Source organism: Chlorocebus sabaeus, chromosome 16 (genome assembly GCF_047675955.1).
Source record: "Chlorocebus sabaeus isolate Y175 chromosome 16, mChlSab1.0.hap1, whole genome shotgun sequence".
Lineage (NCBI taxonomy): Eukaryota > Metazoa > Chordata > Mammalia > Primates > Cercopithecidae > Chlorocebus > Chlorocebus sabaeus.
Genome location: NC_132919.1, coordinates 27,826,602 through 27,849,794, shown reverse-complemented (window position 1 = coordinate 27,849,794; position 23,193 = coordinate 27,826,602). Strand labels below are relative to the sequence as shown.

The window sequence follows — 23,193 nt, the reverse complement described above, 5'->3', positions numbered from 1 at the left end:
AAAGTCAGGTAGCAAAAGCCTCCGGTTTGAAGCCTCTTTTATTTGTGCCTCAGAATCAGTCTGGTGCCCCTGGCATCAGGGAAGGGGGTGGGAGGAACAGTTTCTCTTTGTTCTTTTCTTCCATCCCTTTTTGTGTCCCCTCTGAGCCTCAGGGGCTGAGCCAGGAAGGCCAGTCCCAGACAGGCCCGGAACAAGGGTGTGCGGTGGGCCCCTGCCCCTAGCGGGGTCTGTGCTTCTCTGGGTGGGTGAGGTGGGGCAGGGGAGAGCCGGGGGTTAGCACCATTGGATGAAGGGTTTTAGAGTCAGTCTCCGTGTGGGGGCAAGTGGGATGTACAACCACAGAGGCTAGCAGCAGCTGGTGGGAAGGGGTGGGGTGGTGCCAGGGCCCTGGGCGAGCCCTTTGTGTCCAGTCTACTCGGGTCTAGTGCTTACCCAGCCCAATATGCTCCCCACTCTGAGGCACCATGAGGGAGTCAGGGCTTGCCCAGGCCAGGGGGCTACCTTGGACACACTCCCTGATCACCAAAAAAAAAAAAAAAAAAAAAAAAAAATGTGCCTTGGGGGATGGGACTCCAACTTCTGGCTGCCCAAGGAGAAGCTGGAACCACCCTGAGACCCAGGACGGGTGTGGGGGCTGGGGCAGCCGGGTACCCCGGTAAGTGCACTTGACGCTGAAATGCCGGGGTTGGGGGAGGGGCTGGGCCCTAGACGTGCTGGTTTGTGTCTGGGACAAAGCAGCGACACAGCACGCGAGGAGCCTCAGCTGCCCCCCAGGAGTGAAGAGCAGAGATGCAAAGGCTTCAGGGGCAGTGTCCTGGAGTGGGATTAGTGAACAGAAATGCGGACCGGCCACAAGGAGCAAGGGATGGGGACAGCGCTCCTCTAAGGATTCATCTTGCCCTCAGGACCGCCTGGCTCCGCCCCAGGACAGATCTGAGCCCAGGGGAGCGGGTTGGGGAATCAGCATACAGCAAAGCAGGGGAACCAGGCCATGCCAGCTGCCTCCAGGGCCCTGGCCTGGGAAGGTACCCCGCGGCCATGCCGAATCCCTCCCCAAATCGTGCCTGCTGCGCTGCTGCACCGGCGAGGCAGTGGCTCCAGTCTCCAGCCGCCGCTCTGCAGGCGCGCAGGCCTAGGCTTGTCTGGCTCCTGGCCCTGGGCGTGGCGCGCATGGCGCAGGCGAGGGTCCCGGCAAGGGGCGCTACTGCTCGGTCAGTGAGAGCCTAAGGATGCGCTCCAGCTCCTCCTCCTCCTGGCGCGCGCGCCGCCGCCGCTCCTCCTGCTCCTGCGCCGACAGCTCCATCGCCAGCCGCAGCTGCTCGTCGTAGCTCCGGAACACGTGGCCGCTGGAACCTGGCCCTGAGCTGGGCCGAGGGCTGGGCACTGACGCCGGGGGCGCAGGCTGGCGCTGCGGCGTGGGCGGGGCGCTCCTGGGGGTGGGGAAGGAATGTCGCGGGCTCCCGGGCGCACCCACCCACCGGCCCGGGCCAGGACACGGCGTGGAGGCTCCAGGGCGGCCCAGGGCCACCACCCTCTAGTGGAGGCCGTCAGTCCCGCGGCGTCCTGGCCCCCACCTGGTCGTGGGGGAGCCCAGCCCCTACCAAGTTCTCCCCGTCAATGCCTGGGGAGAGTCTGAACGCCGCGGTGAGGCCTCGATCCCTGCCCCCTGACTGCCGCCTTGGAGCCAGGAAAGAGTGGTGGCAGAAGCCATCCCGATACCAGAAGGGTCCCTGCCGAGGGCCCCGCGGGTTCTCCGGGCTGTGTCCTGGCTTAGGGGAGACAGGATCCTCTCCGGAGGATTCTCTCCGGCCCAGCGGGCACTGACCTGTCCTGTCGGCGACCCTCGTAGGACATGGGGTGGGTGCCAGGCTTGCTGTTGGTTAGCGCCTCCCAGATGGTGACCTGCGGGAAGGCATGGGCGTTAGCCGTGGCGGCGCCGCAGTCCCGTGGACCCGCGCTCCTGCGGAGACGCACCTGGTCATACTCACTGCCCGCCTCAAGCAGGCTCTGCTGGATGGCGAATTGCAGCAGGTCGTCATCGTCGTCCCGGGTCGCCGCCTCCCGCTGGCCGCCCATCACGCTGTAGCCGCGCGGGGCCTCGAACAACGCAGGGGAGATCTCGCAGCCGCGGCAGGAGTCTGGGGGCGCGGGGGCTGGGTCAGGCACGGCCGGGCGCGCCCCTCCCACCCACCCCGGGGAGAGCCGAGGGGCAGGCGTTCTCGCAGGGAGGGGGCCTCACTCGTGGAGCTGGAGCTGCTGACGCTGGAGGAGTCGCTGCCTGGGGAAGGCGTCTCGCTGCTGGGGCTGCCTCGCACCGATGGCACCGGCTCGTCACAGCCGTTGAGGTTCCCGAAGGTGATGCGTGCGTTGAGGATGTGGAAGATCGGGATTTCTGAGGATGAGGAAACCATCAGGCACCACCACCCAACCCCTCACACCTCAGCCTCAGCCCCGCCCCGCCCCAACCTCATCTAAACCCTGGCCCGCCCGCCACGGGCTCAGGAGAAATGGCGGTGCAGTCTTACCAATCTTGACCGGGAAGCCAGGAGGCAGGCGCAGGGTGATGAAGTCCCGGAGCTTGGCAAAAAGCGCATTGCTGACGGCCATGAGGTCAATGATGGGGGCCACCTGCTCACACAGGGACAGGGGATGCTCCTCACACAGCCACAGCTTGGCCTTGAACCTGCCCCCACCAGATCCCAAGGGGTGAGGGACACTGCAGGAAGCCATGGCCTCCCAGCATCTCCTGGAGCCCCAGCCCCCACCCTCCCAGCACCGGCAGGGGCCTCACTTCTGTGTCTTGGTGGTCAGTTCCATGGGGCGGCCCATATCACGGTTGCCCAGCTCAAAGTTGGGGTTGAAGTATTCTTCTGCAGTGATGGCAGTGGGGTTGGCTTGGCTCAGAGTCTGAGTAATCAGGGTCTGTACCACATGGGGAGGGGCCCAGGAGCTCCCCTCAGTTCCTGATGCCAGGCCAGCTCATTTGCCATCACAGGGCCCCCGAGCTGTCCCCTCTGCCAGTGTGGCACGGACATGGCCTTGGGCATTGTGGAAAGGCGGTCCACATGGGCCATGCTAAGCCTCCCAAGCCTCCTCCTGAGCCACATCCACACCCCTCCACTTATGGGTACCCCGACACACACTCACCCCATTTTGGGGGCCCCCGTGCTGCTCAGCGATTCCCAGGAAGGACTGCAAAGGCGTCTTACAGCCTACAAGAAATGTGGCATCTCAGAGGACACTGTAGCTCCACACACACCTGGGCACCTCATCAGAGGTGACAGCACCCAAGACCTAGGAAAGAGGCTGCTTCCTGGGGTGGGGCCTGCTCACCCAACCACATACTCAGGCACCTTCACCTGAAGAGGACTGAGGGCTCCAAGGGCCAGGGGCCAGGGCCTCTGTGAGCACAGCTTAAAACAGTAAAAAGTAGGCCCAGGGCTCAGAAGCAACTCCCAAAAGTGCTCCTCTCCAGCTCGGTGACCCTGGACAGTAAAACGCCTTCCCCGGTAGGCATTGTGGGGTGTGCGTGTGCGTGTGTGTGCTCTGCTTCAGGCACTTTCATAGGTATGACTTCATGTTGTTCCTCTGTGAGGTAGAAATTATGCTTTTTCACTTCGGACACAGTATCTGGTACCCAGAGAATCAGGTGTGGCATCAGTGGGCATACAGAATCTATGGCAAGGTCCCCTGACTTTCTAACTAGGATATGTCCCACTGGACTAGAATGGCCAATAAATGGCATACATGGCATTTCTCTCCCCTCCCAAATTCAACACCGACATTAGTAATCACTTGCAGCATGCCTCTCCACTGAACCCAGATGAGTCCTTAGAATCTTCTTAGTACTCTAGGAAGCCACTATCCATCATTAGGGCTTGGCACCTGAATTAAAATCTATTGGCCTGAATAAAGCCTCCAGGCTCTTGCTAGGATGCCTGTGGGAATACTGATGGAAGCATTTAATGTGGGAGCTGGTTCCCGCAATCCTGCAACACCTCTCCCCATCCACCTCTGCCTCATTACCTTTGACCTTGCCCTTGTGCTGTTCTGAAAGATGCTCTGTCCGTGTCCGGGTGATGAGCTCCACGTTGGATGCTCCATACACCTGGGGACAGATAAAGAAAGGGCTCATAGGCAGTTCTAGTCTTACCCTGTGTCTTACCCCCAAGGGCATTGGGATCACTCCCTGTAGCAAAGGGTCCTGGAGAGACTCTGCTCCAGGCTTTTGGATAAGTAAATATATGAGGTCATTTTTTCATTCATTCATTCATTCATTCACTCACTTATTCATTCAACAAACATTTTTTGAGGAGCCTTTCTGTGCCAGGCATTGAGGTAGGCATCAGGGATACAGTAAACAAGCCAGACATGATCCCTGCCCTCCTGAGACTTACAATCTCTATAAGGAGACAATAAAATGGAGTTACAACAGCATGGTCCATGCACTGGTGGGGGTAGCACAGAGGCCTTCCCAGCCTACAGAAGCAGGGGAGGCTTTCAGAGGAGATACCACACACAAAACCCAGGGCATTTGTTAGGTCCTGCTTTCATGTCATGGGCAACATAGGGGTCCCAGAGTAACAGGCAGAGCCTTTTGGGGTTTTTTTTTTTTTTTTTTTTTTTTTTTAGATGGAGTCTCTCTCTGTTGCCCAGGCTGGAGTGCTGTGGTGCGATCTCTGCTCACTGCAACCTCCGCCTCCCAGGTTCAAGTGATTCTCCTGCCTCAGCCTCCCGTGTAGCTGGGACTACAGGCACATGCCACCACACCCAGCTAATTTTTGTATTTTTAGTAGACACGGGGTTTCACCATGTTAGCCAGGCTGGTCTCAAACTCCTGACCTCAGGTGATCCACTCACCTTGACCTCCCAAAGCACTGGGATTACAGGCGTGAGCCACCACGCCTGGCCAGGAAGATTTTTAGGGATAAAGGCCTGACTCTAGGATCAGGCCAGCCAGGATCTGAACCCCAGTTCTGCCACTTAATAGCTGTGTGACCTTGTACAGGTCACAGAACCACTCTAAGCCTGTATTTCCTCATCATAAAATGGACCAATCATCCCTATTTCTTGGGATTGTTGTGAAGACTAAATGGGATGCCAAGGAAAGGACTCAATAAACATGCATAAAATGGGAATACTAATAGAACAGCACCTACCAGAATGGGTTGTGAGGATTAAGTGTGTGTGTGCATGTGCACATGCCCTGTGTATACATCCACACATCCATATAAAATACCAGAGCAGTGCCTTGAACCCAAATATAAGTGCTTGACCACGCTGCATTGCTTCTGCACCTCCAGGGCTGGGGAAGGGAGGCCAGAATCCCCTGCACAGCTTGCTGCAGAAAAGAGTGCAGCTGGGCTGGCAGCTGGGAGCTGCAGCCTCACCTTAGCTTCATACCCGTTCACCATCTCCGTCTTTTCACTGCGCCAGCCCAGAATGCCAGTCTTGTTCCTGGGGAAGCAGAGTGGTCCAGCTGAGGCAGGCACCCCACCGGACTGGCTCAAGGTTGACCAAGGCCATGCCCACCCACCTCTCAAAGGAGATATTCTTGGTGTCAAGCTGCGTGGTGACGACAGGCGCGGTGAGCCGGCTCAGCACCTGTTCCTCAGTGGGCTGAGCAGCAGCCAGTAGCAGCTCCCGGTCCTGCCCAGCCAATGCCAGAGTCTCTGTGTACACCACCCGGCGGTCGTGGTCAATCTCCATGACCACAGCGCTTGTGTCTGCCAGCCACGGAACAGCACAGGGGGTTCAGGGGTGGCCTGGGGCTGCTTCCCATTGTCCCCACCCCGCCCCACCTCCTGCCTGCCTGACCTTGGCCCCTGAAGACAAAGCTGCGGTTCCCTCGCTGCCAGGTCATGTGGTCAAAGCCCAGGAGCGTGGTGTCTACCCTCAGGTTCTGGCCGCTCTTCCACACTTTGTAGGTGTCACTAGGGCAGATCTTGGACACCAGGGGCACTGGTGGAAGCGGAGGTTGGAGGTGGCTTTGACTAGTCTGGCCTACCCAGCCTGGGCCAGCTCAGGGCATGGGGTTTGGGATCCGTGTGGCCAGGAATGGGGGAGGGGACTGATGAGAGAGCAGCCTCTCCTCCGAAACCCCCTCCCTGGCCAGTGTTGACCATACTCACTCAGAAGAGCAACCTGAGGTCGGGACGGGCGTGTTTCTGTCACCACTAAGTCCCTAGTGTCCACCATTTATTAATTCATTCACTCACTCTTTCATCCATTCTTTCAACAAATATTTATGAAACACCTACTGAGTGTTCCAGCCACTGGGAATACAACGGTGAAAAAGACAGGACTCCTGCCCTCTCAGAGCTTACCTTCTTGCAAGGAACGGCAGGTCATGAATACCGTAAGCAAATCATGACACAGTGAAGGGAATAATAATGGAATCAAGACAGTATCTGGGGCAATCTGGAAACGCCTAGCTGAGGCGGTGGCCCTGAGCTGAGCTAAGGGATGGAGGGAGCCACTGGAAGAGCTATGAGAACACATTCCAGGCAAGGGAGCAAGTGCAGGACCTAAAGTGCGAGAGAGCCCAGAAGCGACCTGCTGCAGCCCGCTTACCCCAGCTAGTGAACTCCCATTTCATCTCCACGTAGAAGTCCTGGGCCTGGAGGACGAAGGGGAGAGAGGCTAAGTCTGCACTGGAGAAGGGCTCAAGGGCTCCCATGGAGGCTGGGAGGCTGGGCCTCACCTTGCGCAGCTTCTCCAGGAGCACGGGGATGCCCGCCAGCCGCTTCACCACCCGCTGGTAGTCCCGGTACCGCAGCACCAGCTGCACCAGCTCCAGATCCCGCGTACTCACAGCCTCCTGGAGCACTGGGGGAGGGGGAGGCAAGGTCACAGGGCAGGATCCTTCAGCCAACCATAGGTCTATGATGCTGGGGAGGCCCCGGCTGTGGGGCTGGGGTGAGCAGGGCTGCACACCTGTCCAGCCGCTGCGATTCTCCCTGCCCACGTCTGCGCCGTGCGCCAGGAGCACACGGGCACACTCAAGGTGCCCCAGCGTGGTGGCCAGGTGCAGGGGAGTCCGGCCGCGGGGATCCAGCTGCTCGATGTCCACCTGGAGGAGGAGGGAGTGGAAGATATAGCCCCAGTCACTTCAGAGACATCCCTCAGGAGCCCGACAGCCCTGGAACAGACAGCAACCCCCACCCCCTGCTGGGGCTGCTCTGCCTCGCCAACCTCACAAGGCAACGGAAAGACAGACACTATGAGCTGGGGTCAGGTGGATGCAAACAGGCTTAGACGACAGGACAGAAAGTAACTCTGGAAGGGGGAGGGCCTTCCCTCCCTTCCTGTCCACCAAGGGCCCCTGGTTGGGTCCTCTCCTGCAAGGCCCAGTGGCCTGCCTGCCAAGAATAAGCCTGGGACTGAAGTGGGGTGGCAAAGAGGCTGTTGGCCAAGGAGCTCACCTGGGACCAGACCTACCCTAGGGGTCCCAAACCACCTTCAGGAAGGGCTACCAATTTAGATCACTGACATTATCATTGAGTGAGGTTTAACAAACAGTTATAGTAATAGACAGGAATGAAACAACAAGTCCACGGTATTCATACAATTTCACAACCAGGTCATGTGCATGTGGGACACTATGCATTAAAATTTGTGCAAATCCTATAGTTTTGTGAATAACATGATTACATCGCATGAGATTTTTGTTGTGTGATAAAAGTGATAAAAGCTTTGTTTTGGGTGTGTGTGTGTGTGTGTGTGTGTGTGTTTTGAGATGGAGTCTCACTGTTGGCTAGGCTGGAGTAAATGGCACGATCTCCACTCACTGCAACCTCTGTCTCCTGGGTTCAAGCGATTCTCCTGCTTCAACCTTCCGAGTAGCTGGGATTACAGACATTCGCCACCACGTCTGGCTAATATTTTGTATTTTTAGTAGAGATGGGTTTTCACCATGTTGGCCAGGCTAGTCTTGAACTCCTGACCTCAGGTGATCCACCTGGCTCGGGCTCCCAAAGTGCTGGGATTACAGGTGTGAGCCACAGCGCCCAGACAAAATCTTCTTCTTTTTTTTTTTTTTTAAATTGAGACAGGGTCTCACTATGTCGCCCAGGCCGGTCTCAAACTCTTAGGCTTGAGCAATCCTCGTGTTTCAGCCTCCCAAGCAGCTGGGATTACAGGCTTCTGCACCTGGCTTAGAAGGCATGTTTGTTAAACATAAGTTTTGTTTGTTTGTTTGTTTGTTTGTTTGTTTTTTGAGACAGTGTCTCACTGTGTCACCCAGGCTAGAGTACAGTGGTGCGATCTTGGCACACTGCAACTTCCACCTCCCAGGTTCAAGCGATTCTCATGCCTCAGCCTTCCTAGTAGCTGGGATTACAGGCGGGCGCCACTATACCAGGTTAATTTTTGTATTTTTAGTAGAGACGGGGTTTTGATATGTTGCCAAGGCTGGTCTCCAACTCCTAACCTCAAATGATTCGCCTGCCTTGGCCTCCCAAAGTGTTGAGATTACAGGCGTGAGCCACCGCGCCCGGCCTTAAACGTAAGTATTTAAGTATATTTCAAGAGTCTAGGACTTCTACTTAAGAACAGTGAACTGACAGGCGACGCGGTGGCTCACGTCTATAATCCCAGCACTTTGGGAGGCTGAGGCGGGTGGATCACCTGAGGTCGGGAGTTCGAGACCAGCCTGACCAACATGGAGATATCCCATCTCTACTAAAAATACAAAATTAGCCAGACATGGTGCCTGTAATCCCAACTAATCAGGAGGCTGAGGCAGGCAGGAGAATCGCTTGAACCCGGGAGGCGGAGGTTGCAGTGAGCCGAGATCATGCCATTGCACTCCAGCCTGGGCGACAAGAGCATAATTCCATCTCCAAAAAAAAGAACAGTGTACTGACCACATGCATGTAACTCCCTCCTCTCTTCCTCAAAACTTGATTAAAATGCTAATAAAAAGGCTTCGACTTCTATCATAATAAATGAAATTACTCTCCCACCATAAACAATGAGAAAATTATTGCTGCAAAATATATGAAGGCCGGACACAGTGGCTCACCCCTGTAATCCCAGCACTTTGGGAGGCAAAGGTTGGAGGATTGCTTGAGCACAGGAGTTAGAGATCAGCCTGGGCAACATGGCAAAACCCCATCTCTACAAAAAATACAAAACAATTAGCCGGGTATGATGGCCTGTGCCTGTAGTTTCAGCTACTCAGAGCTACTCGGTGGGAGGATCGCTTAAGCTTGGGAGGTTGAGGCTGCAGTGAGGTATCATCACACCTCTGCACTCCAGGCTGGGTAACAGAGTGAGACCCTGTCTCAAATACACACACACACACACACACACACACACACACACACTTTCTATATAGAAAATATATGTAAAGAGAAATAACTGTTTTTAGAAGTCCAGAACTGTGATCCTTGAAATAAGGAAAATGAAAAAGCTGAGCTCTGTAACATCCCTGGATTTCTGCCTCGAGGAACATTCCAGATTGTAATTCAAGGAGGGGAAGCCGGAGCAGAGCATGGTGCTCTTCCTGGGTTAAGAAGATGGAGACAGGAGTTCAGGGAAGCCAAAGTACTAAAAGTTGCAGCAGAGCACAGTTCTGGAAAGGAGTAAACTACTCAAAAAATTCCAGAAATCCACACAGGGGTCTCTTCGAGTTTTGCTGGATACTAAACTACACATATGTATAGTGAAACTCAGTAATACCATGCAAAAAGGAGCAATAAAATGGTAAATTCTCAGAGCTCACCAATGGCAGGGAGATAATCAAGCTCCAGCCTCCTAGAATGCAGAAGTATATTTAATCAGACCCCGGAAGGGTTATGCCTTAGTAGTAGAGCTAAACTATCCCTAGAGAAAAGGCTCACCTAGACCCACCCTAACAAGTTAAAAATTAGCCTCAGGCTGGGTGCAGTGGCTCATGCCTGTAATCCCAGCACTTTGGGAGGCGGAGGCGGGCAGCTCACCTGGGGTCAGGAGTTCAAGACCAGCCTGGCCCAAATGGCGAAACCCCATCTCTACTAAAAATACAAAAAATTAGCCAGGTGTGGTGATGGATGCCTGTAATCCCAGCTACTCAGGAGGCAAAGGCATGAGAATCACTTGAACCCAGGAGGTGAAGGTTGCGGTGAGCCGAGATTGCACCACTGTACTCTGGCCTTGGTGACAGAGCAAGATTTCATCTCAAAAAAAAAAGAAAAAGAAAAAGAAAAGAAAAATTAGCATCGAAGGCCAGGCATGGTGGCTCATGCCTCTAATCCCAGCACTTTGGGAGGCTGAGGCAGGCAGATCACTTGAGCCTAGGAGTTCAAGACCAACCTGGGCAACACAGCAAAACCCCGTGTCTACAAAAAATACAAAAAATTAGCCAGGTATAGTAGCATGTGCCTGTAGCCTCAGCTACTCAGTGACTGAGGCAGGAGGATCCCTTAAGCCCAGGAGGTTGAGGCTGCAATGAGCTGAGATTGGGCCACTGCACTCACGCCTGGGTGACAGAGGAAGACTCTGTCTCAAAAAAAAAAAAAAAAAAAAGCCTCAAAAAGGTCAAGCTGATTTGCAAGTAATTTACCTAGTCTGCCTGAACAAAGCCCAACACTCTTTAAAGGACAATAACAAATCCAGATGCTTAACATCATATTTACAATGTCCAACATTCAGTTAAAAATTACTAGATACAGCCAGGCACAGTGGCTCATGCCTGTAATCCCAGCACTTCAGGAGGCCAAGGCAGGCGGATCATGAGGTCAGGAGATCGAGACCATCCTGGCTAACACGGTAAAACACCGTCTCTACTAAAAATACAAAAAATTAGCTGGGTGTGGTGGCGGGCACCTGTAGTCCCAGCTACTCGGGAAGCTGAGGTAGGAGAATGGCGTGAACCCGGGAGGTGGAGCTTGCAGTGAGCCAAGATGGCGCCACTGCTCTCCAGCCTGGGCGACGGAGCGAGACTCCATCTCCAAAAAAAAAAAAAAAAAAAAAAGAAGAAGAAAATATAATCTATAATCAGGAGAAAAATAATTTCACAGAAACAAGACCCAGAAGTGATAAAGATGATAGACGGCTCAATATACTCAAGAGTTTAAAGAAAAACATGAAAAAGATGTTCATGAGGAGAGGAATGAGATATAAAAAAGAAGCCAGTGGACCATCTAAAGATGACAAGTACATTAACCGAAATGAAAATTTCACTGAATGAAAATAACAGCAGATTAGATACTGCACAACTTTAAAAATCAGTGAATTTGAAGACAGCAATAGAACTTTCCAAACTGAAGCACAGAGGAGAAAAATAGTACTGAAAAATAAAGTTGCCTGGGCTTCTATAGTCCCAGCACTTTTGAAGGCCAAGGCGGGAGGTTGGTTTGAGTTCAGGAGTTTAAGACCAGCCTGGGCAATATAGCGAGACCCTGTCTCTACAGAAAAAAAAAACCACTTTTAAATTAGCTGAGCATGGTGGCAAGCAGCTGTAGTCCCAGCTCCTCTGGGGCTGCGGCAGGAGGATCCCTTGAGACCAGGAGTTTGAGGCTGCAGTGAGCTATGATCACACCACTGCACTCCAGCCTGGGCAACAGAGCAAGACCCTGTCTCTATGGAGCCTCATAATCTGTAAGACATTATCAAGCACTCTAACATATATGTATTGGAATCCCAAAGGAAGGAATAAAGAAGTAGGACAAATAAGACAAATTTAGAGAAACAGACCTGGTATGGTGGCTCATGCCTGTAATCCCAGCACTTTGGGAGGCCAAGGTGGATGGATCACAAGGTCACTTCAACACCAGCCTGGCCAATATGGTGAAACCCCGTTTCTACTGAAAATATAAAAATTAGCCAGGCGTAATGGTAGGCACCTGTAGTCCCAGCTACTTGGAGGCCGAGGCAGGAGAATCGCTTGAACCTGGGAAGGGGAGATTGCAATGAGCCGAGATCGTGCCACTGCACTCCAGCTTGGGTGACAGAGGAAGGCTCCATCTCAAAATAAATAAATTAATTAATTAATTAATTAATTAATTAATTAAATAAAACAAAAAAGAAAGAAAGAATGTCCAAAATTTTTCTAAATGTGATAAAAACTACTATGGTGGGTTGAAGAATGGTGCCCCTCCTAAGACATGTCCACATCACATTCTGACCCTCAGAGCCTATGAATGGGACCTTATATGAAAAAAGGGTCTTTGCAGACATAATTGAGGATCTCAAGACGAGATAATCCTGGATCACCCAGGGGGCCCTAAATCCAATGACAAGTGTCTTTCTAAAACACTCAGAGAGGTGAGAAGGCCATGTGAAGACGGAGGCAGAGACTAGAGTTCTGCAACCACAAGCCAAGAGGGTTGTGGCCTAGTCACCAGAATCTGAAAGAGACAAGGCAGGACTCTTCCCTAGAGCCTTTGGAGGGACTGCCACCCTGCCAACATCTCAAATTTGTACTTACGTCTCCCGAACTGTGAGAGAATTTTTTTTTTTTTTTTAGATGGAGTCTCACTCTGTCACCCAGGCTGGAGTGCAGTGGCGTGATCTCGGCTCACTGCAAGCTCCGCCTCCTGGGTTCACACCATTCTCCTGCCTCAGCCTCCCCAGTAGCTGGGACTACAGGCACCTGCCACCACACCTGGCTAATTTTTTGTATTTTTAGTAGAGACGGGGTTTCACCATGTTAGCCAGGATGGTCTCAATCTCCTGACCTCATGATCCGCCCGCCTCGGCCTCCCAAAGTGCTGGGATTACAGATGTGAGCCACTTCACCTGGCCAAATATTTGTTGTTTTAACCCACCTAGTTTGTAGTAATTTGTTGTGGAAACTAATACCAAGATAAAGCCACAGAACCAAGAAACTCAATGAACCCCAAGTAAGACAAACACGAAGTAAACTACACCAAGGTCCATCATAATCAAATGCTGAAAACTAGTGGTAAAAAGAAAATCCTAAAAGCATTCAAAGAAATGAGGTCTATTATGTATGGAAGAACAAATACAGGAAATATTACATTCTTCATATCAGAAACTATGCAAGCCAAGAAACAATATAATGAAATCTTTAAAGTGCTGGGGGAAATAACAAAAACAAAAACTTTCAACCTAGAATTTTTTTTTCCCTCTAATCCAGTATGACTGGTATTGACCTAGAATTCTATACCCAGTGAAAATATTCTTCAAAACTGAAGAAGAAATAAATATGTTGGCAGACAAACAAATACTAAAAGAATTTATACCAGATGTGCAGGAAATGTTAAAGGGAGTTCTTCAGGTGGAAAGAAAATGATCCCAGATGGAAACCTGAATCTGTACAAAGGATTGAAGAGTGCCAAAAAATGTTAAATGTATAAGAATGTCAGGAGACAGGCACAGTGGCTCACGCCTGTAATCCCAGCACTTTGGGAGGCCGAGGCGATCAGGTCAGCAGAGGTCAGGAGTTTGAGACCAGCCTGGCCAACAGGGTGAAACCCCATCTCTACTAAAAATGCAAAAATTAGCTGGGTGTGGTGGGGGATTCCTGTAATCCCAGCTACTAGGGATACTGAGGCACATGGATTGCTTGAACCTGGGAGGTGGAGGTTGCAGTGAGCAGAGATCGCACCACTGCACTCCAGCTGGGGCGAGAGAGACTGTGTCTCAAAAAAAAAAAAAAAGAATGTCAGGCTGGGCACAGTGGCTCATGCCTGTAATCTTTGGGAGGCCGAAGTGGGCAGATCACTTGAGCCCAGGAGTTTGAAACCAGCGTGGGCAATGTGGTGAAACTCCGTTCTACAAAAAAATACTAAAATTAGCCAGGCGTGGTGGTGCATGCCTATAGTCCCAGCTACTGGGAGGCTGAGGTGGGAGGATCCTTTGAGCCAGGGAGCCGAAGGTTGCAGTGAGCAGAGATCATGCCACTGCACTCCAGCCTAGGCAACAAAGCCAGACCCTGTCTCAAAAAAAAAAAAAAGTCAATAAAATATTTAAAACCCACAAGAATAAAGAGATGTCAGCAGATGGGAAACTTCAACACACTTAAGAACATGGAAAGTGGCTAGGGCCTCACCAACTGACTTAGGGGAGCAGAGGAAGCCGAAACTAAAGCAGCCACAGAGGGAAACGTCCGTGTAAAGAGCAAGCCAGATGACCCCCCAGGCCCCCCTGAAAAGTGTAGGTAGGACCCGCAGGCAGTGGGGAAGGCAGAGGTGGAGGTGAGGCTAGAGCTGAGTGCAGGGAGGCTGGTTACAATTCAGAGCCCCCTGGTTCTCTTCCCAGCCTCATTAACCCCTTCCTCACCACAGGACACCAGGGGTTTATTCTCTGCAGAAATTGGGCATGAGATGCTCTGGACTCAGGGGCACTGGTCACAGCAGAGGCTGAGGTATGGCGCTGAAAGCCAGTGACCCGTGAAACCGCAGCCCCTTCCCTGCCTGGGTCCTGAACGACTGGCAGCCAGGTCACACCACCACCACCCTATCCACCCAAGCAAGTTGTCCCAAAGACCTCAGAATACAGACATCTGGTGACCCTACAATGAACAGGCCAGCCTGCCACCTGATCACCTTACAGTAGCACCCACACATCCCTGAACTCCACAGCCCCATTCTTAAATATGATCCAACGGCCAGGAGAAACTGGACACTTGATGAGAGCTTCCCATGTGAAACAAACCAAAACATACAAATTAGATGCTAAGAACCCAGAGGAAATTCTCTCGATGCAGGGAATAAAAGAAAACTCTTTGGGGGAAAACAGTAATTTACATCCTCAGGAAAATATAAAAAGATCATTGAATCCATGAAACAAAATGGGACAGCCTGGCTTTCCATGATGTCTCCAGCCCTTTCTCTTGCCTTCATTCTGGAAGCGACTTTCTTACCTTTTCCTTGTTTTCTGCATTCCTGGACAGCTGCACCTACCCCGTAAACAGTAAACATCACCTGAATTTACTTCATTTTCAGGTGGAAAAAAAAAAAAAAAAAAAAAAAACTTTGAAACTGTCTTTATCTCCTCTTTTTCCCGCACCCTCCACATCTAACCCATCAGGAAAACTTGTAGGCTCTGCCTTCTAAACAGACCTAGAAGCCTCCCAGTTTCCACCACCTTGCAGCTGTAGCCACCCCATCTCTCACTGGCAGCCCCTCACTGTCTTTTTGCTGCTCCCCTTGTTCCCAAGCTCTATTGTCCACCTCACCTATGGCAGCTAAAGTCATCCTGTGAAGTGTTACTCAGGTCCTGACACTCTTTAGTTCAAAATCTTCCAGTGGCTTCCCATCGTAGTTAGCAGGGAATCCAATGGCCTCAGACTTCTCTTTGAACTCATTTGCTCCACCCTTCGCCAACGACCTTCCCTGGAACATTCTCCAGGGTCCTCCAGAAAGCCCCAAGGCTTTCTCTGTCCCTTCACTCAGGCTGCTGCTCAAATGTCACCTCCTTAGAAAAGCCCACCCTGATAGCCCATCTGAGGTAACAGCTGCTATGGCTCTAGCCACTGCCCAACCAAGTGTGCCTGTTTAGCACCTCCTGCACCTCGAACAAAGCCCCATCAGCCAGGTCCCTGTCTGCTTTGTTCACTGCTGGTTCCCCACTCCCCAGGCAGCACTTGGCACATAAATATTTGCTAGACAAATGCATAGAGTACTAGGCTGAGGGGGCACGAGGAGGGGAAGGTCATTAACCAAGAAATCATTGCAGAAGTATATTGTTTATGCACGGGGGGCTCAGGTCTGTAATCCCAGCACTTTGGAAGGCCAAGGTAGGTGGATCACTTGAGCTCAGGAGTTCGAGACCAGCCTGAGCAACAGGGCAAGACCCCATCTCTACAAAAAAATACAAAAATTAGCCGGGCATGGTGGCACCTGTAGTCCTAGCTCCTTGGGAGGCTGAGATGGGAGGATCACCTGAGCCTGGGAGGCAGCAGCTGCACTGAGCCATGATCACACTACTGCACTCCAGCCTGGGTGACAGAGTGAGAACCTGTCTTATTAAAAAAGAAAAAAGAAGAAGAAAGAAAGAGAGAGAAAGAGAGAGAGAAGGGAGGGAGGAAGGGAGGGGAGGGGAGGGGGAAGGAGGGGAGGGGAGGGAACTATATTGTTTATAATTAGGGAGGTAAATGACAGGAGTGTTTGAAGTGGTCACCTCTGGGGAGGTGGGAGAGGCGAAGCAAGGAGCACCGTTTTTCATTACGCATATTCTATCAACAGTTAAATACTTTAAAGCATGACCATGAACTCCTTTGTCAAAAATGAAATATTTTAAATAATTTAAGATTATTTATATAATTTTTATAGCCTTGTTCTGACATTTCTTCATTTTTCAATATACTGGGAGCCTCAAAGAAACCAGTGGGCCTGGCCCCTGTTGGCCTCTGAGCTGTGGCCCCCCCACAGAGAAGGGGAGCACTGTTTACTCTTGTCCTGTCTTGGTTGGGCTAGACCCCCGGGGCTTGCAACCTGGGTGGGGTCTTGAGCCCTGCAGGGGGAGTGGGAGAGGGCCACAGGACCCGAGCTGACTGGGGAAGTCCTGAGCCAGCCAGGCCTCCCAGCCCTGCCCCGCACGCCGCAGCCACTGCAGCTAATAAGGCCCTAGGGAGCTGGCAGGGCCCCTGCCTTGCCTCAGGGCTCCAGATGCTGCCTCCCTCCCACTCAGGTGCCTCAGCTCCAGGCCCCAGAGACAGGATGGCACTCCCTTGCAGGCATGGTGCCCCTCCCCAGCCCCACACCTCAGGAGTGCTCCCCAGCGTGCCTCCCCAGGGAGGCCTGGATGGCTCAGCACCCCATACCTCCCATGCAGAACCCCAGGCACTCCGCCAAGCCCCAGAGCAGCTCTCCCCACAAGCCCAGAGTGCCACCTGCAGTGCAAGTGGCACCTTGCCCTGGACCCAGGTAGAAGAATTCATTAATCTCCTCAGCAGAGGCCTCCAGCTTCTCCTCTGCAGAGGCCTCTAGCTATTTAATTGCTGGAATGAAAAGGTTTCCCATGAAACCCAACACTCAGCCCTCCCCACCAAGAGAATGGAGATTCCTTATCCCAGCAGGCCTCAGCTGGTGTCAACACCCGGGGTCTTTGGAGTTTCATAGCTGGGGCTCCCTGAGCAGAAAGCCTCCCTGCCTCCACTCAGGCACACGTACCACACGCTGGTACACACAGGTACCGTACAAATACACACCCATTCGCTCATAGGTACTCACGTGTGCCCTTAAGTGTACAAGCACACGCGTGCCCAGCTGCCTTTTGGCCCTGCAGGAGTCCACTCCTGTGTAACGAGTGTGTGCGCTGCCAGCATATTTGCACAGCAACACCCCTCACACCCACGTGCACTAGCAGGGTACTTTCCAAACTCCTTTAGCATGAGCAGAATCCTTTGGTTAAGGGAAGTATGAAAAGCATACACCTAATGTATGGACTAAACATGGTGCTTGCAACGAAGGTGAGGGACGCAGAGCCTGTGCTCAAGGCCATGCCTGCTTAGCCCCTTCCCCAGCCCACCGGGAGGAAAGCAGGAGTCTGGTGTGGTCGTCGCTTGACCTCTCTTGCCCAATGTGGGGGGCGGGGCAGGTCTGCCTGAGCTCACTCAAGGGGAGGGAGGCAGGATGTGTCCTCAAGCTGCGTAGGAGGCCATGGGCTGTGGGCGCTGCACCCTGGACTTCTCCCTTCATGTCGCCCCTCCCATCCTGCCTGTGCAGCCCCTACCCCTCATCCCAGAACACACTGATTTTTGGTTTCTGGGGTTTGCGGCTCCCTCTCCTGAGCTTCCTAGCTTACCAACTGTGGTGATGCTCCATATCCAGGACTGCCCACTGTAGGCAAAGGGAGGGGTCTGAGGTGCTCCCCGCACATCCCGGGCCCCACAACCCATCTCCCCTGCCTCTAGGTCAGAAGAGTGAACAGGGAAAGCAGGAAGCAAGCCCATGGTGGAGAACGCCCCAGGGAGAAGGAAAATGTTTCTCTGGGACCACAGTCTGCCCACTTCAGGGTTCTGGTTGCCAGGGGCAGAATCCTGCTCCCCAAGCCCAGCCTACACATGTCCCTCCCACGGGAGCTGCACAGGCTAACCCTTCCCCCTGCTCCCACCCCAGGGACTCCAGATCTCGTGACTCCAGAACCAGGGCCATGCCCAGCTGGCCATGCCAGGCAAGGGGGAACTGGCACATCCCCTGGCCTACAACCCTGTCCCCCTTGACCTGGCAGGGAACATGCATGGCGGCAAGCAGGGCACCGCGCCGGCATCACAGCACTGCTGGGTGCCCCTTCCCTTCACCAGGCACCTCCTATCTGCCTACCACTCCCTGCTTCCAGCCTCCAGCAGAACAATTAGGCCTGAGTAAAGCCCATTAACCTCCTCTGAAGGTGGCCATGCTGACCCCCTCCTCAGCCAGCTGCACTGCCAAGCCTGCCCACAGAGGGCCTCTGCGGGGCTTTCTTGAAGTGAAGAAGAGGCAGGTATGCCAAGCGAAGACCAGGGAATCTCAGCTCCTGAGTGCTTGAGGAAAGCCGAGCTGTTTCCATGGCGGCTGGTACCAGGGGGACTAGAGGCCAGGGACCCCTGGCTGGGATGCCAGGGTTCCACAGTGCTTTTATCATGATGTTAGGTGGCTGTCCCCAGGTCCCCCTGCAGAAAACAGAGCCTGGTGCCCTGGGGAGTAGGCAGCGTACATCTGGATACAAGCCTCACTCTGGGCCAGTCCTCGAAGGGGGAGACAACCAGGGAACTCTCCCACCCACACGGAGTGGCATTCCCCTTTTTGGCACGCCCAAGGGAAGGAGAGGACTGGCCTGGCTCCTCTGTGGTTGAACAAGGGTTAACCTCCACCAGTGCCCTATATTCCCCCTGGCCTGCATCCAGGGCAGGCAGTGTCCATTTCAAGGAGACATTAACTCACTGGGGCAGGGGTAGGGGTGAACCTGGGACCTTGTTTCTGAGGCAGCCAGAGGGGTGGGAGAGAGAAACACATGAGCAGCCCCCAACACCTCTACCTGCAGCGGCTCCAGTGCCCCTCACCCCAGCAAGATGGCCACCCACTTCAGGACTATCAGCAGAGAGGCCTGCTGGAGAAGTCTTTTCTCCCAGGGCACTCTGCCTCTCTCCAGTCTCTGCAGTAAAAGGACCACCCACCCGCAGGCAAGGGAGTGGGACTGAGGCATTCTGGAGATTCAGCATTTTGCCTAGTGATCCTTGGACCCCTGGGAAGTTCTTCCCACATGAGGCTTGTCTTCTTTTGCTTTCAGAAAAGGAAAGCAGAAAAGAGCCAGCAGAGGGTGGCTGGCCTTGTCTTAGCACTCTGCACATCACCTTGGCATTCCCTGTTCATACTTGCTTCACCAGAACAGAGACTCCTTGAGGGCAGGGGCTGGTGCCCTGTTTGTTCATCTGTTTCCCCGGGGCACTGTAACCCACTCTCTTTAACAGGCCTCTCGTGGCTGCAGAGCACTGCCTTTATGATAAATAAACAGAGACAGAGTCTGAGGAGTTCAGTCCAAGGAGAAACTTGGAGAGTGCTGGCGTAAGCACAGGTAACAGGAAGTGGTCACCCAGACCCGCCCAGAGGCTTGCAGGCACAGGTCACTTGGATATTTACAGGGACTGCCATGCAGAGCTGGATGCCGTACAGGCCTCGGAGCTGGTTCAGCGTGGGACTTCAGAGACACATCCTGATCCCCAGCCTGCTCAGTCTGATGACCTGCCCTCCACCTCCATGCTTCCCTTGGCGATTGCACAGCTCCTCAGACTGAACTTCTCCTGACTCAAGAAGTGGCCCTCAGAAGGTAAATTCCCACAGCGGGCAACTGCGCTAACCACCCCCAGCCCATGGTACCAGGGTCTCAGACCCAGACTGAAACTGGGGTTCTCAACCTGCAGCAACCCTTGGGGCCTGGGCCCAGCTCTGGCTTCTGCTGCCCACCCTGGAGTGGGGGTCATCTCTGCCATGAGTGCCTACCTGTGGCCTGGGTGCCAAGGGCAGAAGTGGCAATCTGTGACCTGTGCCTGCCTTTGTCCTGAAGCATGGCCAGAGGACATCCCCCTTTCCCGTGTTCTTGGAGACCACTGCCCAGCCCAAAGCTGGTGACCCACGTGGTCTTACTGACCAGCAGAAACCAGGGAGCCCACCTCGTGTGCAGAACCTCAAGTCCTTCCAGCAGCCAGGGCCCCCCAGCTTCCTCTGTGCCTAGAAGCCAGGCCCCAGCACCAGAGGGCAGGAGAGCGCTTTTCAGCACCTGGACAAGGCCCTTGGGGCCTCCCAAGAGGGTCTTTCTCCACTCCCCGTTCCTGAGCTGGGGCTGGGGTCTGAGGGATCCAAGGATCTGCTCAGTTTGAGAGCTAAAAGAGAAAGCGCTCACCGTTGGGGAGAGGGCGCTGGGTGGGGCTGGGATGCCTGGGAGTGTGACACAGCCTCTTCCCCATCCTTGACCTATGGCCCCCTCCCCACGCAAGCCTTTCCCACCTCCGCACCCTTATTCGGGAGGTGTCGCTGCTCCACTGGCTGGGGCGGACTCTCCCACCACATGGAACACCGACCCAGCCCGCAGCCCCTCCCTGCAGCCCTCACTGCCCCGGCGGAGGAGGGGCACCGTGGCCCCTACCCCCATCCAGGAGGGTTGGAAACACATGTGGTCCCGCCCGTCCCGGCCAGAGGGGAGTGGGCAGGGCCCGCTCCCATCACCCTTTCCCGGTCAACAAGCACAAAAGCCGCGGCCGCAAACAAAGACGCGCCGCAAACTCGCCGGGGAGGCGGGACAGCCCGCGCCGCACCCCCTCCCCTGGCCGGACGGGCGTGCCTGGCCGTGGGGTCCCCGCGGCGCCCCGACGGCGCTCCTACCTGGCCGGCGCGGACCTCCTTCTCCAGCTCGCGGTGGCGGTTGTACCACACGAGGTAGTGCAACGGGTATTTGCCCTCGGGCCCCTTCCTGGCGGAGGCGTTGGCGGGGATCATCGCCCGCTCCTCATGCCGGGGCCGCGGCGCCCGGCCGGGGAGGAGGGACGGCGCCGGAGCCGGGGCCCGGGGCCGCGGGGCGGGGGGCCGGCGCTGCTTGCTCGCGGGGCTGCGGCTCGGGCATGTGCGAGCGGCGGCGGGCGGGGGCGGCGCGCCCGGCGCGGTGCGGGCGGCGCGGGCGACGGGCGTCCTCGCGAGGCGGCGGCGGCGGCGGGTGGCGCGGAGAGGCCCCCACCCGCCCTGGGAGGGAGCGGGCACTCGGCAGCGCGGCGCGGACTCGCGCTCGCCTCCCACACCCCCGCACACAAAGACGCGGCTCGACGGAGGGAGCAGGCGCCCGCAGCGGGCGCGGGGGCGCACGGGGCGCGGGCCCCGGGGACGCCGCCGCAGGGACGCGCGCCCGCAGCCCCCTGCTCCCGGCAGCTGCATAGCCCGGCCCTCAGCCCGAGCGGCCGGCGAGGGATGCGGGGATGATGGGGAGAGAGGAAGGGGACCGGGCGCCCCGGGTAGAGCTTGTCAGCTCAGCCCCGCGGCATCATGGGGCTTGTAGTTCGCCTCGTGAAACTGGGGCTGGCAGGTGGCCGGAGAGGGTCCGCACTGTCCCCGGATCCCGTGGGAGAATGGGCGGGGAGTCAGGCCTGGCCCAGACGCGGGCAGGGCCCTGACGCCAGGTGGGCTGGGGTGCACCTGCCCCGCTGGCATTTTGCCTTTTGCTGGGGAAGGAGGGGCACGGGCCTAGTTCGAGCGTTTGGGAGACGGTGGAGGTGTAATCTTCAGAATTGAGCTTGGGTCCCAGGGGCCTTGAAGAAGAATCCGGATTCCCAGAAGACAGTGACTGATGGGGGGAAACTCCTGAGAAAGATGTGGGGCATCAGTACCAGGGGTCATTGGCGCAGCCAGAGGTCTGGCCCCTGGAACATTTCTGAGGAGTCTTCCCTGCCCTGTTAGAAAATTAAACTCCATCTTCCCACACGTCATTGGAAACAGAATGTCCAGTAAGGCGGGAAAGACGGTCCTTCCCCCCAGACACACTGTCCCCAGCAAGAACCAGAGTGAAATTGGACAGAGAAAGCAGCAGGTGGCAGCTTCGCTCCTCCACCCAGCTGGTCCCTCAGGAAGGGAAGTGACTGATTCCAGAGACTGTCTTCTTCCTGAATGACCCCAGGGCGAAGAGGTACTTCCAGAAAGGTCCCTGCAGAGGGTGTGGTAAAAGTTGAATTGGCCTCTCGGCGCCAATTGCAAGGCCTGGAAGGACCAAGAGGCTTGGACCAGTCCCTGGAGGGAGGGGACTGTGATGTCAGAGAGACCAGAGTTCGAATACCTCCAACTGCCTGACCTTAAAAGAGCAAACTGCTTAATTTTTCCGACTTTCTCGGTCCACTCCCCTTCAAAATGAGACTCTAGATACTACCTCCTGGGTTGAGCTAAGGATAATGACTGCCCTGGAAACAGCGCCTCCCTCCCCCAACCAGGCGGGCCGAGACAGGTGGCGGCACCAGGCACGGTGCCTTCTTGAGCCCACCTCAAAACAAGGCAGGAATAAGGGATTCCACACCGGCCCTACTTAAAACAACAATCCAAGAAGTATTTGTGTGGGAGGTGCCAGCAAAAGCTTGCAAACTCTCTCAGGTTTCTTTGTGTGGTCTTCTCTCCTTCCTCCTCCACACCCTGCGGTGCCAGGCCCCGGCGGGAAGAGATGAGGGAGGAGCGGGCTGCCTCGCCCGTTTCTCCCGCCTGGGAGGAGCCAGCTGGCTTCTCTGGCGGCCCGGGACCGCTGCCCGCCTGCACCACCAGGGGTCAGCAGAGTGTCGTGGCTGCAACTGGTGCAGGGGAGGGGGGCTGTCGCGGGGGAGGGGCATCTAGGAGTGGCCGGGAGCATGCCAGTGCGTTTCCTTATTAAATTGTCTTTCGAACCTTGTATGTGATTCCACTGTAGCAGTCCTGCTTCCTGGGGTGGTGACATCTCCACGGGTGAATCCAGAAACCCTTTTATCTCCAGTCCCAGGCCCAGAAGTTTGGCTGTGACGGGGCTGGGGGAAACAAAGTTTGGACGGTGTGTCTGCGCCGGGGCCACTCCCAGGTAGCCTCCGAGCCAACCAGGAGATGGGGAGTGGGGCTGCGGGGGGTTGGTAAGCAGAGTGAGTCATCCTTCTTCCCCAGCAAAGCCCAGGAGTCCGAGGACAGGGGGAGTTGTGGGGAGGTGTCGATTGTGGGGAGCTGTCCCCTGGGCGGCCGGGTTCTTTTTTTGCCAGGCGGCGGTAGACACTGAACCCAGGTCGCTTGCGCTTCGCCTGCGCGCTCAGCTGCCACGTGCTCGAGACGCGCCCAC

General features: G+C 55.0%; 1 protein-coding gene across 2 annotated transcripts; it reads right to left on the bottom strand.

The window, feature by feature from the left end:
- Nucleotides 1-22: 22 nt before the first annotated feature.
- Nucleotides 23-21,500, bottom strand: ANKRD13B (ankyrin repeat domain 13B). 2 transcript variants are annotated; one of them, XM_008010905.3, is made up of 15 exons: nt 20,751-21,500; nt 6,937-7,072; nt 6,704-6,828; nt 6,574-6,619; nt 5,818-5,961; nt 5,537-5,726; nt 5,391-5,457; nt 4,027-4,108; nt 3,148-3,212; nt 2,792-2,922; nt 2,526-2,683; nt 2,240-2,392; nt 1,975-2,138; nt 1,826-1,902; nt 23-1,430 (listed from the first exon to the last, which is right to left on the bottom strand). In XM_008010905.3, the coding sequence occupies exons 1-15, from the start codon at nt 21,291-21,293 to the stop codon at nt 1,202-1,204; spliced, it is 2,310 nt and encodes a 769-aa protein (XP_008009096.1). In that variant the 5' UTR covers nt 21,294-21,500; the 3' UTR covers nt 23-1,201. The 2 variants fall into 2 exon arrangements, with proteins under 2 accessions (XP_008009096.1, XP_008009095.2); XM_008010904.3 differs by having other exon boundaries at nt 1,097-1,430; nt 2,526-2,716; nt 20,751-20,951.
- Between the last annotated feature and the right edge of the window lie 1,693 nt (nt 21,501-23,193).